Source organism: Haliaeetus leucocephalus, unplaced genomic scaffold (assembly GCF_000737465.1).
Source record: "Haliaeetus leucocephalus isolate CR32 unplaced genomic scaffold, Haliaeetus_leucocephalus-4.0 Scaffold1000, whole genome shotgun sequence".
In the NCBI taxonomy this organism is placed as follows: Eukaryota; Metazoa; Chordata; class Aves; order Accipitriformes; family Accipitridae; genus Haliaeetus; species Haliaeetus leucocephalus.
In genome coordinates, this window is record NW_010973436.1 from 1,028,646 (window position 1) to 1,048,437 (window position 19,792).

The following is a 19,792-nucleotide window of genomic DNA, read 5'->3' on the forward strand; positions in this document are numbered from 1 at the left end:
GAAAGTATAACCTCAATAGAAGTCCCTTCTCCCCCTAAAAAGAAGAAAATGCTTAAAAATATCAGTATCATCCACATGAAATCCATATGTTTAGTTTGCTTTACAGTTGAGTTAAACTCAGAAACACTCTACATCTTTAACATCCTAAGTAAATGTGAAAGGGTTGTCTTCCTGGACATGAACCAATTCCAAATTCTGAAATGGAGAAAAACAAACAAAACCCAAAAGCCCAGGTAATTAGAGCATTCAAGAAATCTTTTCATTACATTCAAAACCAATTTTAAATCTTTTTCTTGTCTTGTACCCAGTTTCTGTACTCCCCATAGCTTTTCACCCTAGACTTCCATGCTCCTCTGAGTCTCAGTGGAAACACCCCAACAGAGCAAGAAGTGAAACCCACACCTGGGCAGAGGAAAGCAATGGGCTTTTGCACCATTTTGTCTTACCTGAGGACTGTGCTTAGTTTGATCGCAAAGAGCGTGTTGGGGAAGAGAGCAAATAATTAATTTTGGATAATCTCAATCCCCATCATAGAGACATCAGATATTTGAAAAGTGCTTAAAGCTTTTCCCTTCAGTGGGAATTATGAACCAGAAGTACCTTACAGATTCAATCCTCATTTCACACTGAAGAAAAAACCATAATGATGCCCTGAAAAGTCTGCCCACGATTTCTCTAACCTGGTTTCTCTACTGGGATTTTTCAGATGACAGCATGTAGTTCCAAATTTTGATGTGAGGCTTACAGGCAGATTATTAAGTGCTCAAAAAGTCCCTAGGGGTGATGGTTAATGCCATAGCATGTGCTGGAATTAATTGCATGTTACTGACACTATCTGGATAACATTATTCAAAATTCAGGAATGAAAGTACTGTCAGAGAGATTCCTGTGAAAAGCCCCACCTGAGAGGATTTGGCAAAATGCAATTAGTCAGTTATTGCTTGGCAAAGTAAGTAAGGAAGACACATGAGGCATAGTTAAGTCCAACAGATTTGTCCTATGGCATCTGTGCTGAGCATGTCTAAAATACACAGCTGTGTAGTGTGGGCAACATCTGCACTAAACCCAGGAACTGCACAATTTATGACCTTTCATCGAAACAAACACTTTGCAGTTTGGGCTGATAAGATTTGGGATTAAAATCTCACAAACCCACTTTAGGGGAGATTAAAAACAGCAAAGACCTCATAGGGTTCACGCTCCACTCATTTGCCCCCGAAACCACCCCTTCCCCATGCATGAGGGCCCCATTCTCACCTGCAGCCTGAACGCATGTGGAGAGGCTCCTAAAATCTGGAGGAGAGGGTCCTGAATGTTGTTCCAGCTAAAGATCCCATCATGTTCTTATCAAATCCTTGCTGAAAAAGCAGATGTATATGAAGTGCAGTGAGTGCATACCAATTTCAAAACTGATAGCTATCTATTGCTGTGAGAGAGAGCCTCCTGCCCCACTTCAACAGCTATCCTCCACTTAAAAAGTGTGCTTCATTCTCAGACAACCTCCTCTGTCCTCCCTCTGTGTGCCTTCAATACGTCACCCTTATTGATGGACTTCATCTTCTTTGAATTGTTTTCCGTCCACCAGGAACTGGATTTCTCCAGCTTCACTGGAGGAAACCTTTACTTAATCCTTCACTGAATAATTATTTCATCTTATTCCTCATCCTGGAAAAAACAGCAAAGATATATGCATGATGCATATATCCTTGCGGACTCCCATCCTTCTTGTCTGATGTGTACCTATGCAATGAACATCTGTGTGAACACAGGAGTGACTCAGTCACATCAAAATGAGTTGGCACAGGCTCCTGAGCAGAGCCTGGCACAAAGCTACACAAGCTCCTATGGAGAAAGTCCCTAACCGTTAATATAAGAACGGTATTTAGGTACTCTCTACCTTCCTGCCCCCAGGGTACTCCCCTTTGTGGATGTTACTCCTTCTCTTTAATTTGGCCCTTTACTCTCTGCAGGTGCTGCTGCTGTTGAGTTGGAAAAACCCAGCTTGTTCAAAGAAAGCCACTGGGAGCTGGAAGCTGGCTCAGTGCCCCGTCTGGCTCTGTACTTTCACAGTTTCTGTTGCAGGGAGAAAACAAATCCTAAATACTCCTCTTCTTGGTTTAAAAGATTACCCTGACTGTAGGGGTGATGTAACCACAGGGTAGGATTATGGACACAGAAGAAAATGGCGGGAAAGAGAGAAGGAATCTTGCCAGGGACCTGTTGGGACACGCTGGATCCTACACGATGGACTGCAATTGAAGGGAATCTCCCAAGCTAGTGCAAAACGTCCAGGTCTGTTCTCAGCACAGAGCAATGCCATGCACACAGGACAGCGTCGACTCCAGGAGCATCGTGGAAGAGCCCACCTAAGCTAGCATCCTCCCCAGGGTGCAAGCTGCCTGACACAGACACGCTGCTGTTCACTTGGTCCCTAAAGTCAGTCCCAGCAGCTGCAGTTGTGACTTGCTGCCTCTTGCTTGGATCTTAGGCGGGTGCCCGTGTGCTGAGAGCATCGTGGTCCTCCCAGTGCCCCGGGCTCCTCCCAGCCACTGCCCGTACTCACTGCTGAATCACGGCCTTTGCAAACTCACCGTCTTCAGCGAGTGAGTCAAGACCAGGGTTGTTCTTGTCAGCCGAAAAGCAGAAGCGTTTTCCTTACCTGCTTGAGCACACTCTGGAGCTCCCTGTTCGACCAAAGATCTGTCAGGAGGAGGCGAGCAGCTTCGGCTGCTTTTGGACAGGAGCTGGGAAGATGAAAGCAACCCTGGTGAATTATGGCAGGCCACAGAGCAGCAACCCACATGCATTACTGACAGCCTTTAAATAAGCCCATCTCCATCTGGGAAGCTGGCTAGACTTGATGGAGGACTGTCAATAAAACCTTCCTTGCCCTCTCAGCAATGTTATGTGACAACAACCTCTGGGACCAGAACACGACAAATGAAAAGGAGGGGAGGATTTGAGTGGAAAAACGAGCATTAAACTGAGCTGAAGGAGTGTTTCTGGAGTGTGAAATTTGGGAGAGTGAAAGACAAGGGAAGTGGTGCCAATCCTTGCCTGGAGTCTGTAGGGACAGTGTGGGCGAATCTCTCAGGAGAGTAGCAGAGGAAAGGGTTCTGTGCTGCCTGGTGAGGATGAAGGAGATGGGAGCATTTGTAATAACAACATCTGCAACCATAAGTCCTTACTCAGCACAAGTTAATAGATACTTGCTCACATAACAGCTCCGAAACCATGAGTCATAGCAGTACCTTTTATAATTTTGGAACATTTCATACAACAACCTAGATATAAACCTCCTTGCTGGTTCTTATCACTGCTCCTGATCTCCTGGACCTCGTCCTGTCTGTGGGAGACTCCTGACCTGGGTTCAGTGCAACAGCCCCAGCCTGTCTTGGCCAGGGTGATGGAGAGGTATGAGACCAGACTCAGGACCCTCCCTGTATGATACAGCTTCACAAAACATTGTGTCCTCAAAACAGTCCTCATCAGGCTACGAGAAATGGGACTGACAGTGGTCATCAAGAATCTGGGACCTGCAAGCACTGTACTCTGAATGTGAAAGGGCAGGAATGTAACTGCATTCAGTAAATTTAGGGGTATTTCTCTAACATAAAGAGCAGTTGTTACCAAAGAAATGAGCAAGTTTAACATGGTCCTAAATTCCAAAGGGATTGCGCAGCTTATACACATTGGTATTGTGTGAAGGAGTGGGAGAGCTGCAGACAATCAGAAATTCTTGAGCAAAGTTTTGGGACGGAAGAACTAGGTTTTATTGCAAAATCACTTCTCTGGTTATAAGCATCCTATGCCCTGTCACCAGAATGACGATGTTTAAAAAAATTTTGTGGCTGAAATGTTGTTCGTGGCTGCAAAGCCATTAAAAAACAATAAACCCCAAAGTATCTATGATTAGATGGTCAGTACATGTCCTGAACACTCTTTCAAGGATACATTGTTTCATGTTGTTTCTCTTTCTAAGCTAGAGTAATTTTCTTTTTTTTTTTTATAATTTGCTTCTAATGATGCCAAATACATACTTTTTGCCATTATATCTTCAGAGCACACCTCGAAAGATTTTTTCTTTTCAAACCAAAGTTACCAGCATCTGGTATCTGAGCCATCTACAAATTCAGACAAAAGAATTTCTCCACTCTTAATTTGAAGGATTGATACTGATTCTGTTTCATAGAGCATCTACCGCTACTATTTACGTATAAAAAGATTAAACATGAAGTGATGGAGCTGTGACAACAATTTCATTATGTAAAGCAGCATATCCTAAACAAAAGTGCTGGGAATAGTGTGACTATAGCAGTGTATAACATGGAGCAGAATATCAAGGACAGATGATTTGGGGAAAAACTTTCTTAAAAACAAGTTGCCTGAAAATCAAATTTGATTTTAAGGACAGCCTGTTTTTTACAAATAGAATTACTTGTAAAAATTTGTTGAAAGACAGCAAGGAAGGTGTCCACTGGTGGCAGTGGCAGCAGTCATCCAAAAAACTATTGACTCAGTGAAACACAAACAAGAAGCTGATCAGAAGGAGGTGGTGGGGCAGGGAGGTAAGCACGAGGGCAGCAAAAAAGACAAAGATTTTGTACATGCATATCCAATAATGGGGGAAGATAATGTTTCCTCAAAGGACAAAAATATCAAGAACCTTATGTATGTCAGAGGACATGCCAAGGAATTCCTGGAAGAAGGATTTCTTCAGGATGTCTTAAATTTATAAAATTGATATCAGGGTGCAATCTTTGGAAGAAATGGGAAATTGGATATGTGTGGATGAGAAGAACTCTCTTCCACAGAAAAGAATCAATGAAAGAAACTGCAGAATTAAATTGTACAATAGAAAAGGTGTGAAAAGTGAATGAACAAAGAGAAACTGAAACAAATCAGTGATAAAGGGATTGTGACATGAACTGCAAATCTGATGCTCTAAAGTACGGAAAGAGATTTTGGAGAAAAGCTTTTAGTGCAGCCAGTAGAATTACTGGGAAAAATTATAATTTTATTAGTGAAATACTGTCACTTGAAAATGAGCACTAGAATATTTTTCAGACAGTTGGAGAGCAAAGATGAAAAGGTCATCAGACATCACAATAAATTAGTATGAGTAGCTTGATTTTTCAGAAACACCAACAAAAAGAGAAGGTAATATTCAATATTTTGGCAACTTGGATTAAACATAACAAAGAGTGAACGAACACCATCACCACTATGATGCCTGTGTCATAGATGAGGTAATATGCAGGAGATGGAGACAATTATTTAATTGGGATGCTCCAGGAAGGAGAAGAAACCACAGCTATCAGATAAACTGCTGAACCATTTATGCCTTTCACTCAGAATACAGCTACAAGAAACATCAAGAAAAAGAGATCTCAGCTTTAAGGAGTACTGGCTGGCATTTGAGAAGAACACAGGAGAGGAAAACTTCCATAACTTACTTGTCTGTAACCTGGAAGCTCTTACTAAAATTTGAATATAAAATTGTTTGAGCATGTTAAGCAAATGATTTACAGCTTCAAATGCAATGAGAGACCAGTTCAGAAATATAGGTAAAGATTTGTTGGGTGGCAGAAGAAACATATGCCAGGGAGGCACTATGCAGACACACCAACCAAACCAACACCAGTGCTGGAGGTGAAGGAGGCGTGTCCACAGGGAAACTGAGGCAGATTAACAGAGAAAACTCTGCAAAATACTAACAAGGTGCAACATGGCATGGTGTTCTCCATGGTGATTTGGTCACCACTGAGACCTCGTCTGTTCTCTATTTCTGCTGGCTGTGGTGCTGGGATGGAGGAGGTTGATAGCGTGGGACTCACCACATTCAGCATCAGTGTGGGGAGCATGGGGTCTGCATCCAACCTAGGTAACAGCCCCCAGTAGAGATGTTGGATCTAGTTATTACCATCAGGGAGTGGGTGAGGCTCTTTCTGATGTAGGACTAGACAAATCCAACCCTAAAATTTCTTGTTTATCTTCACAGGCTACGCAGGAAAGTGGGAAAAGTTAGATAACTTGTGAACTAGCAAGTGTCCGATTCACTAGAGGGGAGGTCTCTTTCACATGTGCTCCATGGGAACAGCCTGAAATGATATGGCTCGAATAAGTTAAGATTAGTCCTGGGTGTAAATTGTAATTTTTTCTAAAAAATGGAGAGCATAAAAACCTTTGGGGACAGAAATGATTAATGGAGGAAAAGGAACAATTCAGGTTTTGGACATTGTAAGAACTGGGGAGTTTCTCAGAAGGAATTTGTGATACAGACAGAAGGAACACACTGAACACATCCCCAGAGTTTAGTAACTCCTCACAGTTTAGTGAGTCATTGCAAACAAAGCTCATCACACAAAGCAGTCAAGACAATTAAGGTACACACAACCCCAGTTGTGCAACACTTTGCTGAAGTAGTAAATTAGCTGACAACTGGTCTGAGGGATCCAAAGAGGGACTATAGGCAGAAGTAAATACTATTCAAAACAATGAAGACTTAGAAGAGGGATGGGTTTCATGTTAATTGGGCTTGTTGTAGAAGTGGAAGCATATAAAAGCAGCAAACTGACGGATGTTCATTGGCTGAGATTCAACCTAAACAAGGAAGCCACTTCTAATGACTGAGTCCCTCTGCTGCCATGAAACAAGTGATGGATTGTAAGTGGTTTATCAAAGGATGATGGAAAAGGCATGCAAATGTCTTTTCACAACAGAAAACAATAGGTTATTTGTATAAGGTATTTTAAAACAAGGACATGATAGGAAAGATGAAAGTCTAGGAAGGAGAATACGTGGTCAAAGATCATGTAAATTTAACACCAGTTTGGCCAGAAATGAACATACAGGTGGGCAAAGGTTGACAAGCTTTTGCACAGGGCTGTAGGGAGTATGGATAACAAGCAGGACAGAATTACTACCACCAAAACTCAAACCAAGTCCTAAAAGAGAAAGTGGTAAAATACATTAAGATTGCTCAGTTCTAAAATATATGTGAGTAGACCAGGGGAGGTACATATATATATGTATCATCACAGCTGCATCTTTGCCACTTGAGGTGGATGTTTCAACAGAAAGATGAACAAATCTGAACGTTAAAGCTAAGCACAACCCCAATGTATCAGCAGTGCTTGAATCTCAGACCTCACCTTCATGATAAGGTTTGCAGGAAGCCGTGAGTGGGAAGCCCAGGTGCTAGGCAGTCAGGCTGCATACTAATATCTCCTGTTTTGAGGGCTGGGATTTTTAAAAGGGTTTAAGATGTTGGTGCTTCAGTTCTTTTTAGGATTTCTTAAAATTCAACCAGCAAATTTCCTGAGGCCCCTTTACAAACCCCACCCTGGATGGCTCATGCCTGTTTCCAAGAAACCAGTGCTGAGGATTTCTATCTATCAACATGCTTGATTTTTTTTGGCTCTCAATTTACAAGCACAGGAAAAGAATAATGCTTTACTATGGCTCTGAAGGGTGTGGAGAAGGCTCTGGGGTTAATCTGGCTTTGCACAGAGTATATGGGCTCAAAAACGTCTACGTATGACCCTCTCCGTGCCTTCTGCCCCAAACTCACCCATTTCGGCACAGGCTTACTACATTATTTAGCATGTTGCTTGTCAAGTAAGACTTTCCCAGGTGTGGGTTGGACATGATGAGGTTCCTCAGAGTGTAACAAGCTGATGTCATGATCTCGCCATAGCTGTTGGTATTTCCAGACTGGAATGACAGGAGACGTGATACATCTGGGAGCACCTGGTGAGCTAAAGAGGTGGAATGTTCCAATCAACATTTAAATAAAACCTAGCACAAGTGAATAATACTATTTGTGTTAGCACTATTCAATGCAAGAATGCAGTGTTATCTCTGGAAGGAGACACTAATAACGTTGGACAGTAGTGGCATAATAGTAATCACTTGATTTTCAGAGACAAAATAAGTGCTGCAGGCCTCTGGAAGGGCAACGATGTTGGTCACAGGTAGTCAAGTCCAACTCAGTTCCCAAAACACTATCATCCTTATGATCCTGCAGATTTGTCATTGTCTATAAAGCATACCACATGCTTGTAGAGACTTTGAAATAGGACACATTTTGTTAATTAAGCCTGCAGATATCACCTGCAACTGTCCTTTTGACCACAAGAAATGACACTGCTTTGCACCAATTTTGGAGTCCTATTATGGGGTTTACAAAGCAAGATGGGCAGATATTAGAGAGTTAGAAACTAGACATTGTTCTGGAATCCACTGTGGTGGAAATTACTTACCCATGGTTTTGTGGAGAACAGGATGCCGGGACATGTTGCTCAACAAAGAAGCCCCAGACCGGACAACTTCAGAGCTGTTGGACTGGAGGAGCCGTGCTATGCGAGGCAAACCTTTTTCCTTCAAACCAATCAATTGGCTCATTGCATTGGACATCTAGGAGACCGAACAGAGATGTCTCATGACTTCTATAGCCAGGAGGATACAACTGGAATGATGTATGGGGCCAGACAAACATGACTACACTATAAAATAAGCATCTGTATAATACCTTCTTCTGCTACCATAGTCCCACTTACTTTGTCATTTTCCCCTCTTCACAGACATTTGCAAAGTCAGCCTCTCATCTTCTGCGATACAACTGGTACTTCTGTCCTCTTTCTGGAGCCTGAGTGGGGACAGATGCTTACCCAACCGATATTCCCAAAAGCTGAAGTTTCACCCCCATGTCCATGTTTCCCTTGCCCATCTCAACACCCTTGCAGCTCTCTGCCATGCAAGTAATAGGCTGTGGTGGAATAGGAACAGCTAATGGATACCTTTAAAAAACAATCTGAAGACCAAAATTACTCTTCTTGGATCCTGATCTCATGTTTGCTTATGTAAATCTAGAAGATCTCAGGATGTAGCCAATACAGATGAGTGTTCATGGACATTGAAGCACATACCCTTAATAAATTGCCCTCTTATTGATAGAGTTTAAACTGAACTTCTCAGCTACTGCCCCACCAGAAAGGCTGCTGGAGATTGTCGCCATCAGTGTCCATCAACAGTGACATGAGAATGGAGAGAATGGGCTGGAAGACAACCCTCTTCCAGTGGGATGAGACCCAGTTTCCCTCCTATGCTCCAGGAGGCACATGTGCCATGTTACAGTTTCACACCAACAGGACTGGGATGTGTAAAGTGGAGTCTGAGAAGAGATTTGGAGCCATCCTCTATAAGCTAAAAGATTACAGTAAGCTTTGTAAGCTTGTCCTCTGCTTCCTTTTCCTTCAGGTGACAGCAAACCCAGCAACCCACCACAGCTCTAGCTCTGAGATGGAATAAGACCCTGGAAAGGAGAAGCCACTTCTGCACATCCAGGCAAATTCCAACCAGAAGGCTGAAATAAGTTACTTCAACACTGTCAGAGCTGGTTTTTGTTTGTTTTCTTCCCGCCTTCCCAAAAGACATTCTTGTGTAATGATGTTGACTACTGAAAGGCTTTTTATTTCCATGGAGCACATAGCTCCAGCCCCATTTCTCTGATCAGCTCTACCCATACTGTGACAGTCTCTCTCCACCTTGTTGTTAGTGGCACCGCTTAGTTAAACAGCCAAAAAAAAAGTTCCCAAAGTATTTCACATTGACAGACTCGTAACAAAAGCTCCCAGCAGATCAGAGCTGGCAGGTTAATGCTGTCCTAGCAGCAAAGGCTCCTTTCGTGAGTCACTCCGTGTTTCTGGGTGGAACGCTTCGCACACGTGACACGCCTCTCCTACGTATGAAATAATTATCTCTTTATCTCCCTAGCCATCTTATTTAAATTGGAATTGATGAAGTTTGACACAAACAGACAAGTTGAGGTTTGTCCACGTGAACGCAGCCTGCAAGGACATGCCCACAGTAGCAAAACTGGGCACAGCAGAGCTGCTGTCGTGACGTGTCCCTCACCATGCCCTAGCTCCCGCAATACCCACAGTGTCATGCAGCCCCTGTCACCTCCACACTGCCATACCTATGGGTTAGGACATCTGTCAGAGCTATTTTACAAGCAACTGTGATGTGAGGACAAGCCACAATCCACAGCACAATCCACCCTGTTATTAGAGCCACCTCCCACTTAAAAAAACACACACAGGTAGTGGTGCATGCACATCCTTTCTCTCTCCTTTAATGACATCTGTCAACATGTGCACATCTGGGCACATCCTCACTGGTGTCCTGGATGGCAGGTGCCAATACCAGTAGATGCTGGTAGTATGACCATCAGACTGGGGAAACCTGGAATCCCAGTGTAGGGATCTGGGATAGACCGTTGGGATACTGATTATAGCCCCCCATGAGACCCTATTTTTGGCATTAATAAATACCTCAGCTGGAGCATCCACTGTGGAAAGACTTGCAATAGTGCCCTGAAGTTTAAGGAGGACATTTTCCTTTCTGATTACTGTAAAGTGCTGACACGTTTGGCTGCGTGTATGCAGAAGAGAGAAGAGTGCTTACCAGCCCTCGGCTCGCAGTGAGGTTTTGCAGAGCTCCAGCACAAGCTTCCAGGGTGGCATCCTTCTTGCTCTGATCCATCAGGGACAGATAGGTGCGGATGGCATCGGAGTGGTAGAGCCAGCTGGGTCCTTTGGGTTTAAAATCCTCCTCGGGAAGGGGGACACCATACTCATCATTCTACAAAGAGGTAAGAAACTGGAAGCTCAGATCCTGCTCTTCACTTGCAGCCCCTGCCTGGGGCTGAATATCACATTTCCAAGCCTCTGCGGCACATCTTACCTCCATTTTACCACTTCTGCTGTTGAAACAGCCTGTGAGAGTTTTGTCCATATAAACGCTCCTGGCCATGTGGTTCAGTTGGGTGTATTTGTTGGGAACTTCAGCATCCAGGCGGTAGGAAAGGTTGTGCAGGATGCAGATGCAATTCTCCACAGACTGAAATCACCCCCAAAATAAAAATGCAAGCATCACATTAGGCAGAAAAATATGGAGCAGCACATTGCTATAGCTATGGAGAGCATATATACCATGCCATAATTAGCTTTTTAGCAGTTATACAACATAAGCTCCTGACCCTGCTTAAGGTAGCAATGGACGGGAAGGTAGAAGGAGGTAGACTAGACATGAATGAAGGCCACGTAGCCCAAATGTTATATTGTGGATCTCAGTGAGCTGACTCAGTGAGCCTTGTTAGGTCCCACTGTCACAGACAAGTTGATAAACAGGAAAAGAGAGTGCAGAGGGTGGTTATAGCAAACTGCCCACTATGAAATGCCAACTCTTGAAGGTCTTCCTCTTGCCATAGTCCACTTCCAATGACTTTATCCAAGTCACAGGTACAGATTAGGGGACACTTTTTATGAAGAACAGGTTTTTAAGCCTCCTTTACCTGGAGGTCAGAGTGCCCAAGGTAGAGCAAGGGAGAATTTTCACTAGATACCTGTAACCAACACCAAAACATGTGGTTACATTTCTAAAGAGCTGTGTTCAGTATGTGCTGCTGAAACTGATCTTCTTGCAAAAGCTGTCCCCAAAAGAGGATTTGCTCAATCCTGAGCTCATTTGAAAAAATTTTGGTACTTTGCTGGGCATTGAGGACTTTAGGGTGTCTGGCTAGTATCACAGGTGTTGAACTCCCGAAAATGTGGCTACAAACACTATTTTGTCCAAGGTAAGTGCTGTTTACACATAGCAATCAGAGTCACAGTTAGGGGACTGGCAGCTCCTGGCTTCCTGCTGAATGTGATGCCAATCTGGGGTCCATATACTTGAGTCCTGCTGGATGGAGAGATGTGGTGGTGGGAAGAGCAAGAGATGGAGGTTAAGATGCTGGAAGGATCCCAAGGTGGGAGGGGAAGGGAGGAAAGTATATTGGGGGCTCAGGAGCCAAAATATTTTGCTGTGTCTCTGTGTTTGGTAAAGGGAAAATGTAAAACCCACCTCTACTTCAGGCCCAGAGCACAGAGAACTTGCAATCCTACAACAGATCACATGGGATCTGGAAGGAAAAGAGCAGCCTCAAAGAGTCCAGTCCCCTCCTGTGTTTGTTTGAAAAGGATTTGGAGATATTCCCAAAGTTGCAATTATTAACTATGTGGCTGAACTCTAGCAAACAGCTCGGGGTGAGCATCTGGTACCTTATCATCAGGTCGATTAGAAGCCACACAGTTCTGGGCGTAAGTCATGACTGAATCGATCAAGCCAGGGTAATTCCTCATGGTCTGTCGCCCCATGTCTGCAGAACTCAAGTTTCTGAAGAAAGCCATTGCAGAGCATGTCAGGAGAGAAGGAGGAGAGAGTATTAGTTGGGTTCACTTACTAGTCTCTATGGGCTCTACTCTGGCTACAGCTGTAATTGAATTTAAGGATATTTTTGTAGATTCAGCAAGGCTGGTGTACTGCTCTCATTTTGGAGGCCTTTTGTAGGACTGCACTGGTGCATAGCTCTCTTGTTGCTCTTTAGGATTGATTTCATCTAGGAAAATGTCCTGTTAAGGAGCTCTGCATAGAAGACATCCTCTTAGTGAAAGTAACTATCAGCAATATTTTGCCTTAGAGGCTATGCATGTGACATTACACAGACTCATTGCCTCCTTGGAGGTGTTTCCAAAGAGTAGACTGAATAAAGACCATCTGGGACTATTGTGAAAATCAGGAAGGTGCATAAGGTTGTTGACCCTGCATAAGGAGCTATGCAGGGTCAACAGCAACATTTGCATGGGAAATGGAGGCAGAGATGCTGAAGAGCAGCAATCGTTCTGACCAGAGGGACTGACCAGTTTGTAATGTTGTAATGTATTCCTGAGCACTGATTGCTGCCAGGACAGGGGAGTTTTTCCAGTAACAGGAAATGGGTTTTGTTGTTTTGTTGTGTTTTTTTTTTTTTTCTTCCCTGTTTTATTGCCTTGTAGCTTGCAAATGAAAAACAAAGAGAGGTTGGCAGTCGTTGTGAGATATTCACTCCAGGCGTTCCAGGACTGGATTTGATGTTCACTGTGATTTGCAGCCTCCTCATTAACATGCATTCATCTGCAATCCAGAAATGCTTGAGCAGCAATGGCTCGAGCCCAGAGCAAACCCAAGGCTGTTCTCATCTCTGCATTATGATGTGGCAGGGCAGTGAGTCAGAGCAATCCAGGCTCACCCCTCGGAGCAGGGGCTCTGGACCCAGCCACCCTGCTTTCCTTACTTGGCTTGCTCCCCAGTCCTGCTCCCCCCAGCCGTTTGAGCTCCCTTGCTGACCTGCATCTGGCAGTCTTCACTGGGGTTGTTGGATATTACTGTCACAGACTGTGATAAGTCTCAGGAGACAGGCCTCCATGGAGACCTCCTTTCACAAACTATCATCATACCCTTTCCTTCATTTTAATGGGGTATTTTGTGGCATTTGTGCATTGAGATGGTCTTAAAAATGGAGCACCTCATATGCAACATACACTACGCATCCCAATGTGCAAGTGCATGGGGAAGGTGTCTTCCAAGACAGGGAAGGGAGCAGCACGCGCTATCTTTCAGACACGGTTCCCAGCCACAGAACATGATAGTATCATGTCTCAAAAGGCCCCTACCGTATTCACCCATTTCGTTTCATAAGCAGATACAGCTCCTACTAGCTGCATGTCTGGTAAGGGTGTGGTTGGCGCTGCACTCCCTCAGGGAGAGCTTCAGTTGATGAAAGTACCTAATTATACAGGGTATTTTTTTTCCCCCACTTGTTCCCAGTGAGACAAGGAGCTTGCATCCAAGTGGAGGAGGGTGGTAGGAGAAACAGCAAGTCAGGGCAAATATCCTCTACAAAAGGTCTTTGGCTTTCCTGTGAAAAAAATAAACTACTCTGGTCTCAATCTGCACCTCCTGTTTTGTAGCTGACCCGTCTGACAGAATGATCCAGGAAAAGTCCAGGGCAATGGGACTGCTCTGTACTAAAACAGTTATTAAAATCAGTGGGAAAATGCTAGTTTTCCCCATGTAGAGGATTCTGTCTTTTTGTCACCTAAAACCAGTTTGTTTTCTAGCAACCAAAATTTTCCTTGGAAGCCTCAAAAATCTAAGGGTGAAAAGTGTCAAGTTTCCTGGTCTGAGCTGAACACTGTCAAGTTTCAGTATTGCAGCTGTCCTGTGACAAAGCAACTTAGATTTTTTTGAGCAGAGACTTAGCAAGAACAAACTTATTTAAAAAAAAAAAAGAAAAAAGCTACCAAGAAAAATATTTTACATGTAATTTTTTCTGCACCTTCCCTTAGTCAGGAAAACTTTCTCAAGGAGAATTTTTTGTTAATACAATTGCAGTAAGCATGTCTTTAGCTTATTGTAAGAGGATTTAGACAGATTCAGCTTTTGTCAACAGATACAAGCTACAGTAAATCCCTGCTTGATGACCCACCTCAAACACCCTGTAGCATTGAAGAATACTTCTGGGTCAATAATTTCTCTTGTCCTATTGCAGCTGCCATCAGACCAGCCAGAGAAAGGGATGATAACACAGTCTGTCAAGACAGGGAGGGCCTCCTGTATCAACTCTTCTTTTAATTCATCGGTGGAGGAGAGGTTCCAGAGCAGTCCTAGGAAGGAGGTGGGAGACAAGCTCAAGCAGAGGGTCACCATGCATTAGAAACTTTCTTTAGGTCAGAGTGAATTCCAGCCCCAAAGTCCGTCTTCATTCCATCCCTCTTTGAACTAATGGTGAAGAGGCTGCCCTAAACCGTAGTCTCTGTCCATCCCTATGGGAGACAGGCAGGATGGGCACCAGGAGCATGGTATCATGTGGAGGTGGGCATCTAAGCATCCTCCCTCCTCCCAAAATTGGTGTTTATTGCCATTAGGTTGCAGGGGGAAGGCATCTCATAAAGGCTTGCTCACAAGACCTCAGTCACAGCTGAGGGTGACCTGTACCAACAAACTCATGTCAATCCATCAAGAAAAGGCGAGACACCAGTGAGATAACCTGCTCAGCCATATTCAGAATGCCAGCTCCCTTGGCCTTCCCTGGGAACAGCACGGGGTACAGAAAGGCATGGGAATGACAGGGTGACCACAGCTGTGGGGGGAAACCTGGGGCAGGTGCTTCCCCAGTGGGCACTTATGATGTGAAGAACCCTTATGGGACATGAAAGGGCCAAGACCTCCTCTGCCTTCTGTTTTAGGTTGCCATTTGGTGTGACAGGAGCATAATATACCCCTTTTGTGGTATGGCAGCACCATGGCTACTGGGCCTTTGTGTGCTGGAGCAACACAGACCACAGGCAGGGAGGAGCATGATCCTTGCTGAGGGCTGAGCAGTCTGCTGTGTACCTGTCAGTTGTTTCTGAATTTCAGTGTTCCCTGTCCTCCGTAGGAGGCTCACGCACTCCCTTATCCCATTCTGCCGCCGGGTTTCTATCTTGTTGGTTGGATTCTTGAAGACCAAATTTCGGAGGGCTCCAGCTGCTGCTCGCTGTACATTCTGGTTTGTGCTGCGGAGCAGCTCAACGAGCTTGGCGATTCCCCCCAGCCGATAGACCTGTATCAGGAAAGACATCCTGCCATCAGGATGGTGTGCAGAGCATTGCTGGGACAGGGACAACGAGAACTGTCACGGCAATGCAAGGAGTCAACATGACACATACTCAGACCTGGCAGTAAAGGATGGCTAGAGCTTGCAGATGGCATGTCTGGTTCAGGCCATAGGTCATGAGCATGAAGGTGCTGGCCTTGAGGTTGAAGCTTAAACTCTAGATGTGGATGTCTATGAGTAATGGCCATGGACCGAGTCCTTTGCTGATGTAAATGTGTTTGCTCCCACAAACTTTCACCCACCTCCATTAGTTTGCATCAGGTGAAAATGTTGCTCTGCCTATCTGTAGAGGACACTTGTAGCAATATAATGACATGATATGGTAATTTATCTGCATCCTGAAATCACAGGCTGAGCTTAGAGGGATAGTCACAGTACAGTGTAAACACCCTCGAGGTCAGCCAGGAGCAGTACTGGGCCATATTCCAGCACTCAACAGGGGCAGCACCAGAAAGGGTGTGAACCCTGACCTGCAGGACACCACACTCATGCCAGGGAGGTTTGAAGACAGCTCCAGCTGAGCTCTCCAAAATGATGAGGGTTCCCACTCAGGATGTCCTCTGTACCAGGTCTCCCGGGGACACAACCCCACATGGAGCCCATCCTGGCACAAACCAACCCATCAGCTGGAGATTTGCTGACAATAGAAAATGAATGAGCACCTTTTAGAGAGGAAAGAAAACAAGCGTGTGCTCAGATGACTCACATACCTGCTCTGACACATCTTTCTGGGAAGCAATGGGACAGGCCAGCGCTCAGAGGGTGTTTTCAACGGTAACAAAGGGTGTGGCCACCCCACAATTTGTGACTGTAATGTGGGCTGGGGTATCTGCACCCAGTTCAGCCACAGCAAGAGCACAGAGGTACATCCCCACACTGTGCCAGCATGTCCAGCTCCACTATTGTGCCAGGAAATGGAAAACCACCTCTATAGGGATGGAATTTTGATAAACCCATGTTTGCATGGCATGCAAACGTGCCAGGGTGGGGCTAAACTTTTTTGACAGCTGATCCATCCTTGAGAGTGACTCCTTTGCTGCACGGTGGCATAAATTTAGTAATCGGAGAGTAAGAGCATAAGAAAAATATGCTGCACTATAAGAAAGGCTTCTGTTTGGTCAAATATTTTTGTACATGAGCACTAATTAACCGATTGGCTTAGATGGCTGAAATGGCTGAAATGTCACTGAGCAATGCACAGTGAAGATCACAGTGGGATTTAGGGCAATTTTGTGTGGCTCTGACACTGCAGGTCTGAGATAGCAAAAGATTCATGTGGAACCAGGTACAATTGCATCCAGAAGAAGACACTGCATCTGGATGGTTGCTTCCGTATCACTGTTAACAGAAAGTGGCCACTAATAGTTGAAAAATCTACTTAATTAATTCCTGAGTGTAACTAATGAGGTATAAGGCTCCATCATAAAAATCAAGGGGAGCTATGGATCCTTGGTACTGAGGAAAACCAGTTTCAGCCACCTCGTGTGGCATCACATCCAGTGTGACAGCAGAGCTCTGAAGGAGTTTGCTCACCTCTTGCTTGGCAGACTCATCCTGGAAGCAGGTGTGCTGGAGGTAGTAAGCACCCATGGCCTGGTATTTGTCATCAGAGGAGCACAGAAGTTGTATGGCTTTCTGGATGGTCATTGTACCGCCATCTATCTCATCACCACATATTCTGTGTTAAAAAGAAATACAGCATTGGTTGAGTGCTTGGCCAAAAGGGCTACATCAGTACTGGGAATTATTAGGAAGGAATCAATTACAAAATGTAAAATATTATCACATTGCCACATAAACTACATGGTGCACCCCTAGTGCATTTCTCTGTCTCAAAAAAAGAGATGCTAAAAGTGGAAAATATACAGTGGAGGACACTAAGGATAATAAATTATGGATCCAGTCTATCCAGAAACAAAGGAGACAGAATATAAAAGCTCGGTTGAGGTGCTAGATGTCTAATCATGCCTGAAGTGGAAGGTTTAATGAACAGAGAACCAGTATTCATTTTTCCTCAAATAAAAGAATTAGTGGACAAGAGTGAAACCATCCGTCAGGTTATTAGGACAATCTAAATTAGGCAGATGCTTTTCCCACAGCATGTGATCCTTTGATGTGAGATGTGGTGGAAGCAAAAATGTGAGGGCAGTTGATGGTCTTCGGAGGCTAGAGCAGATCCCTTATAAAAAGGTGACAGACATGTCTGGAGTGATGGGATGGACAAATATTGAGTTTATGAAATACTAATAATAGCACTGAGACATCCTGCTTCCAGGGTATGTTTACATTGGTAGTCTCCAAGCTCTTCATAAAAGCTGGCCACTGTCATCATCCCCTGTTATAGGTAAAGAATGTGCCGACAGACTCCAGAAGAAGGGTATGAATCCCTCTGGCTTGAAGCAGTACTGAAACCTTGGGGAAAATACAAACATCTTAAGATTTGTCCACTTGTTTAGAAATATGAAGGTTCTGCTCTCTTTGGCTTGTACTTACTTAGCATTGTCTGTGATGTTTTAACCACATAAAATTAGAAAAGGGTACAAACTTTCAGACTAATGAATGGGCTCTGAGCTGCAAAGCTTGTCTGTGCTTCCAATTGTATCAGTCAGTCTAATAAAAGTTACTATCTCTTCTTAGCATCCTTGCATCTTAGGCCTGCAGCTGGCTGCAGCAGGATCTCTGCTCACGGCAGCAGGGTCCACATTAATTTGCATCAGAGTAAATGACCATGTAAAGTTCAGGACTGAGAAGAATCAAAACCCAAACTCCTGTTTGGTTATTACTATTTCAGCAGTGACGGGATACAAATGGGAAAGGCTTTGTAAATGGGAAAGGTTTTGTTAACAGCAGATGAAATCAAAAAGCGTGGGGCTTTGCTAGGACAACTAGGTCATCATTGTGCCTGACTGATGTTATTCCCTGTTCAGGATCCAGTTGTGACTGATGGGGAGTTTTACCTGGAGATCGGGGAGATGAGTTCCTGTTTGAACCACATTAATTTGTATATAAGCTCTTGCTCCATGTCATACTAGTGAGTGACTATGTAGAGGGCCTCATCATCTTCAGACAATCCGATAGACTAACAAAACAGTGTTTTTTAATAAGGTCTTTAAATGAACCTATTACATTTGAAGTATTAAATATTACTACAAGGGAAAGGCTTCTTCTTAGGCATGAGATATGCAGACTCATTTTGATTGTGCCAAAGAAATGTTATGAATAAAGGTCTAGAAAGGACACTGGTGTGGTCACCACTGCAAGCAGCTTACAGTAAGATAGAATATTTTGTCCTTAACCATCCAAAGGTTGACCTCCTCACAGCACAGAACAGTGAATAATATCCACAATTCTATTGCAAATTTCATACAAAATATCAAAACCCAACAATTATGTTGTGACACTGGAAGACAGCATGAAAGACTGTTTTGTCTCCCCTACCCTCACTGGTATAAACTTGCACCCAGTTTAAATTATTCATTTAAGCACCTGTGTAGTCAATGGAGAGAAATAGGTGCTTCCAAAGAACAGCTTGCCTTTGTGTCTTAGACATTTTTCCTAAGACAGGAAGACCTGCCCTCTGGAGATGCTTCTGCCTCTGTTGGTATACAGGAATGGTAGACAACAGTCTTGGATTAGACCTTAAGCGTTCAATGTCTAAGGTTAGATAAAACTCATTCCACTTTTTTTTCTACACTAACAATAAAACATCACTTCATCATAAGATTTTTCATCAGTTTGAACCTCTGTCAAAACTTGGCTCCAAGAAACTTCCATTACGCTTGCAACAAGGAAACACGAAATTGGAAAGACAAAGTTTAAACTAGAAACTATGGAACCTCAGAAATTTTTGGTTTGGATCCAAGATGCTGTGATTTTCTTAGTCTTTTTCATGTTCCTGAGACACACAAAAGAGCTGGGACACCAATGGATCCAGCATGAGTAGCACCAGAGGGACTTCTCCTTTAAGAGTTCAGACCTGGGCTGGCAGTGTGGGGAGGGAGGCATATTAATAAAAATACTAGGTCATTGCCATGCAGCATATGTAATCATGGTGATTTTTTTTTTAATTTACCAAATTGAGAAAACCCCTAAAACAGGTGCACTTTTTATGAGAAAGAAAGATGTCCACTTGGCCCAGCGACTCAAGGAGGCAATTTTCTACACATCCACTCCATAAGAGGGCCAAACCCTCCTTCAGCAGGGAAAAACTAGGTATTCAGATCCAGTTCTGTGTGGGAAAAAATGGGGAAGGTTCCATTTCCCCTCCTA

General features: G+C 43.9%; 1 protein-coding gene across 1 annotated transcript in view; it reads right to left on the reverse strand.

The window, feature by feature from the left end:
* Positions 1–1,286: 1,286 nt before the first annotated feature.
* Positions 1,287–19,792, reverse strand: part of PKP1 (plakophilin 1) — a 42,176-nt gene continuing 23,670 nt past the window's right edge. The window contains exons 4-13 of the mRNA XM_010584547.1: positions 17,057–17,201; positions 15,262–15,469; positions 14,354–14,531; positions 12,108–12,222; positions 10,750–10,905; positions 10,471–10,647; positions 8,265–8,418; positions 7,574–7,760; positions 2,660–2,744; positions 1,287–1,358 (exon numbers count right to left, since the gene is read on the reverse strand). Of these exons, the coding sequence (XP_010582849.1) occupies positions 1,287–1,358; positions 2,660–2,744; positions 7,574–7,760; positions 8,265–8,418; positions 10,471–10,647; positions 10,750–10,905; positions 12,108–12,222; positions 14,354–14,531; positions 15,262–15,469; positions 17,057–17,201 (1,477 nt within the window). The remainder of the gene's footprint in view (positions 1,359–2,659; positions 2,745–7,573; positions 7,761–8,264; positions 8,419–10,470; positions 10,648–10,749; positions 10,906–12,107; positions 12,223–14,353; positions 14,532–15,261; positions 15,470–17,056; positions 17,202–19,792) is intronic.